The sequence below is a fragment of the Octopus bimaculoides genome, chromosome 3 (assembly GCF_001194135.2).
Source record: "Octopus bimaculoides isolate UCB-OBI-ISO-001 chromosome 3, ASM119413v2, whole genome shotgun sequence".
Classification (NCBI taxonomy): Eukaryota; Metazoa; Mollusca; class Cephalopoda; order Octopoda; family Octopodidae; genus Octopus; species Octopus bimaculoides.
The window spans coordinates 43661968-43666942 of NC_068983.1; the positions used below are offsets into that span (position 1 = coordinate 43661968).

General features: G+C 36.0%; 1 protein-coding gene across 1 annotated transcript in view; it reads left to right on the forward strand.

Annotated features, from left to right (window-relative positions):
- The first annotated feature begins 19 nt into the window (after window positions 1-19).
- Window positions 20-4975, forward strand: part of LOC106875361 (uncharacterized) — a 142593-nt gene continuing 137637 nt past the window's right edge. The window contains exons 1-4 of the mRNA XM_052966732.1: window positions 20-258; window positions 1940-2065; window positions 3005-3130; window positions 4288-4443. Coding sequence (XP_052822692.1) covers window positions 54-258; window positions 1940-2065; window positions 3005-3130; window positions 4288-4443 — 613 coding nt within the window. The 5' untranslated portion in view covers window positions 20-53. The remainder of the gene's footprint in view (window positions 259-1939; window positions 2066-3004; window positions 3131-4287; window positions 4444-4975) is intronic.

Consider the following 4975-nt stretch of genomic DNA (forward strand, 5'->3'; position numbering starts at 1 on the left):
CCAATAGACATGTAAAATTTAAAACCGTTTTCTGATGCACCTTGTATTTCCAAATGCGAGGGCTGTCTGTAATTTCACTATTTCTTTTTTTTTCTTTTGTAGAAACAGAGGTCACATGTTCTGTTGAAGCCAATGACACTTGTGATCCTCTTGCAACATGCAAAGTTTTATCCGATGGTTCATTTAAGTGTGTGTGCCCTCGTGGAGTTGTTACCGGCGATGGTCTCAAAGGCGATAATTATACCGGATGTGTATTTCGTAAGTAGCTGAAAAATTCGTAGATAAATTTTGGTCAAGTGAATAAATTCTATTATCCGTTCAGTGGTTTTAATATCACATCCACTACTGCTTATTCCCTGCGTGATTTAACAGGTATTTAAATGTACATTACCTTAGTTCATCTAGTAGTGTAGGTCTCACATTCGTAGAGAATGTTACGATCGAGAAAGTAATGATCCTTTTAGTAACCGCCACAGGTTCCCTTCACTTGAATTATGTTAAGTCTAATCTGATATCCTTTAAATAATTCTTTTACCCCATACGACTTCATCAGCGATCACAAGATGTATGACAGTTGCTGCTATTTGAAATTATGTTGGCAACTGGTCATTTGTTAGCGATCCTAATGTAATGGAAAAATGATTGATTAGATGATTGTAAGTGACTTAAAGAAGTGGAGATTATTATCTGTACTGTAATATTTGTTGGGAATTATAAGAGTAAGCGAGCGGCAGAGAGAGAGAAAGTGAGAGAGAGAGAGAGAGAGTGAGAGAGAGAAAGTGAGAGAGAGAGAGAGAGAGTGAGAGAGAGAGAGTGAGTGAGAGAGACAGAGAGAGAGAGAGTGAGAGAGAGAGAAAGTCGGAGAAACACAGCGAGGAGGAGATGATGAAAGTGGAGAAAAATGAACATGTGGGTATTTGAAGCATTCAATTTCAGATTTAGAGAAAGGGAGAACAAAGTGAATATCATTGAAGTTTCAGTGAAACACGTTCGCAGTAAACACAATATGGCGATCGTTCAGTGTTTCATGTTGCGAGACAATAAGAGAGAAACAGGGAGAAAGACAAAGACAGATACAGAGAGACAGCAGACGGCCAGAGTCACATACAGAATGCAAGAGAGAAAGTGAGGAATTTGAAAATGAAATGTTAAAAGAAGTTGGAATTTCAGTAAATGTTTGATATCCGACAGATTCAATAAGTGAGATTAGACGATGTCAGAAGCAAAAATTGGTTGTTGAAACGACTTACTATTTTACAAAAGCAAAATAATGAATCCCTTCACACAATCCTTTGACCAACCTGGACAATATTTTACGGTGCCCATAGAGTGTCTTAAAAACACATTAGTTTACTGAGGAATGAAATGTAAAGCCAGTTTCGAAAGGCACTTCTAGTAGAACGTCTCTATCATTTAATTAACAGTTTTCTTGCGATATTTTTGTTGAAAGTTTCTGTCGTTTTTTCATTTAATTTGATCATAATGAAGACTTTATCAAAATAACTTTCTCAATATCAAGCTGACGTTGAAATATGCTGCCTTTCTTCCAATTAATTTTGAAAATAACAAAGAATTAATTAAAATAACATTGCCATTATTAAGTTTCGTGAACAGAGGTGCAAGTGAGAGTGTTTCAACGTGGCCTATCTTAATACTCATAAAATAGCAGCCAAATCTCCATTATACTACATTTTGCTGTCTTAAAATATATATGTTGACTAATGTAATCCAGAGTATGAGGTCTTTCTTTGAGAGTGAATTATCAAAGTTCAGCTCGATCGGTGTCTATCAAGGGGTTACATACAACAACAGCAACTAAGAAGTGTTCCCTATCCAACAGATTAATCATTCAGTCCTCCAAGGCTCAAGACTAAACGACAGAAAGAAGATACCAACATTATCATTCGGTAATATTTGAATAATTTTTGTTGCCTTTCAGCAAATTGGGAATATTCCTGTGAAGAAGGCCCAGACAGATGTTATGAGGCACTGGGCTTCTGTGATGATACATACTTTTGTAATTGCAACAAGGGTTACAAGGGAGATGGTGTAACAGAGTGCGTGGGTAAGTAGATTCAATCATTCATTCACCCAATCGTGTATGCCTATATAGTGATTCTTTGCTGCAATCTCTCGTATCGGGATGTCAAATGTAAGCTAACAATGAGATCGAAAACGAAAATGGTTAATGAATGCATATCCCATATTTCGTGGTGTTCTGCTCCTTCATCAGCACTCATCTAACCAATTCTCGCCTCCGAACACATTGCTTATATAGTCACCGTATACAGCGGCGTTATGCTATTGGATATACCAATTTGCATATTAAACGCATTCCTGGAGCTTCTATGTAAACAGTAATGCCTTGTAGGTACGTGGTATTTCGTTATGCAACCAAATTATCCTATAAAGTATATGATACTATGAAGTATATATAAACAATGTGTTCGGAGGCAGGAGTGGGTTAGATGGGTGCTGATGAAGGGGCAAAACCCCCCGGAATATGGCATATACACTCATTACCCATTTTGTCTTCGATTAATTAACTAGTACATTACAATCTGTATGTAGAACAGTAGTAATATGCAAAACTTTTCTCAAGTTTAAAATGTGACATTGTTTTTACTATCCACATTCCAACGATGGAGCATTTTACGTTTAACGTTTGTTGGAAAATGCTCGTTCCTCAGAGCAGGAATTTACATATTTAAAAACAGGAGACAACTTACATACATACATACATACATACATACATACATACATACATACATACATACCTTGAAATCTGTGTACTCACATGAATGTGTAATTCTACACACGACTGGCTACACATACATATACAAGTTATATGCTTCTATATGAATATGTATACACCTGTGTGTGTGTGTCTTTATATGCATAGGTATCTTTGGGAATATAGGTAAGAGTATATGTATATGGTACTATATATAATAAAAATATATAACGTAATTGTCAATAATCGTGGTGTTTTTCTTTCTATTAGATATTAATGAATGTGCATCGGACGCCATGAATCTGTGTGACATCAATGCCAAATGTACAAACATCCCTGGTTCCTACAACTGTTCTTGTAACCACGAATACACGGGGGATGGTTTCACTTGCAAAAGTAAGTTTCCTTCTTTCTCTTTCTAAACTTTTATTAAACCATTCTAATCTGTTGTCATCATGGAATCATTCTCCAATGCATTGTGTCTGTTACGCGTTTGGTGCGATGGAAAAGTATCACTTCGAACAAATTGCTTATTCATTGTTTCCAACTTTTTACGTTCCAAATTGAAATAGTGCCGAGGTCTTCTTAGCATTTTATCATTTTAGGATCGATAAAATAAATACTAATTGAGCATTGAACAGCATGTGATCATCAGAAAAATTATGATCAAGTTATGGCAAGAACAACTTTGCTTCCATCCACGCAGGTCTAATGTAGTTTTCAAACACAATTACTTTGAAATTTTGTGAGCAGAAACATAATCTCCATTCTGTTTCCATTGCGGAATTGGAAACAACTACCAAAGTATACCGATGATTAAGAAGAGAATGGTGAAGAATTTAATCCGATATGTTTAATCTTTCATTCTCTTGAAAAAGATACGATCTCAGTGTTTTAAACTATCAAATTTTACACCAAACATATCAAGACTTCAATGTTTTTCCAATTAATTTTCCAGTCTGTATATCTCACCTAATGAGTAGAGCGTAAATGATAAGCACTGTACTTGGTTTCGATTCTCTGTTCAAGCTCCTTTATTTGCATTGATTTACGTTTTAGAAATGTCACATACATTAGAACAACTCATGTTCTGTTTCACAATCCAAGGACTTTATGGATGGTCTGAAAGAAATGAATACATTTAACTATTCTTCCGAAGACAGATAACAACACATTTTATTAAAAAAATTCAATAAACATATCATTACTAAAGGATGTTTATCAAACAAAATCCCTCATTAATTCAGACTGTAATTAAAATCTGACTTGTAAATTGCATTTATTACAGGATGACTCAAAAAGTCAACACGTTCACCATTCTTTATAAATGACTCAACAGCAAACACAGTTTGCACTGATACAATCTTTAACGGTATCTGAGAAAAGGCAACAATTAAAAACTTAACTTCATGAAAATATCCTTGCTCTCTGTCTATTTTTTACTATGGCCACACCAATAGACGAATGAAATTTCGGAGGGGTTTTTTTCTGCTTCTCTCTATATACCTAGATCCAATGACTGCACGTGATTTTATTCTTTCTTTCTTTTTCAGAAACGGGGCTCACATGCTCGTTCCATGCCGATTACACTTGCCATCCTCGTGCAACGTGTGAAGATTTGCCTGATGGCTCCTTTAGGTGCGTATGTCCTAAGGACTCTCTTGGCGGTGATGGATTCAAAGGTGAAAACCATACTGGATGTATATTTGGTAAGTAGCCAAAATACAATTCGTAGATTTGAAATGATCAAGTGAATAAATTCTGTTATCAACTCAGTGGTGTTAAGATCATATCCACTGCTGGTTATTTAACAGGTCTTTAAATGTATATTACCTCAGTTCACCTAAGAGTGTAGGTTTCACAGCCTTCGAGAATGTTGCGAGTGAGAAAGTAATGATCTTTATAGTAACCGCCACTGGGACTCTTGACTTGAATTATGCTAGGTCTGATGTGAAATCCTTTGAATAATTCTTTTACCCCATACGACCTGATCAGCGATCACAAGATGTGTCACAGTTGCTGCTCTTTCAAATTAAGTTCCCAACTGGTCATTTATCAGCGACCCTAGCGTAAGGCAAGAAAGGGACAGGTCGAGTGATTAAATGAGTGTAAGGGACTTAAAGAAATGGAGATATTATTATGTCTACTGTAATGTTTTGGGGGAATTATAAAAGTACGGGAGAGTGATCGAGAGAGAGAGAGAGAGAGAGAGAGAGAGAGAGAGAGAGAGAGAGAGAGAGA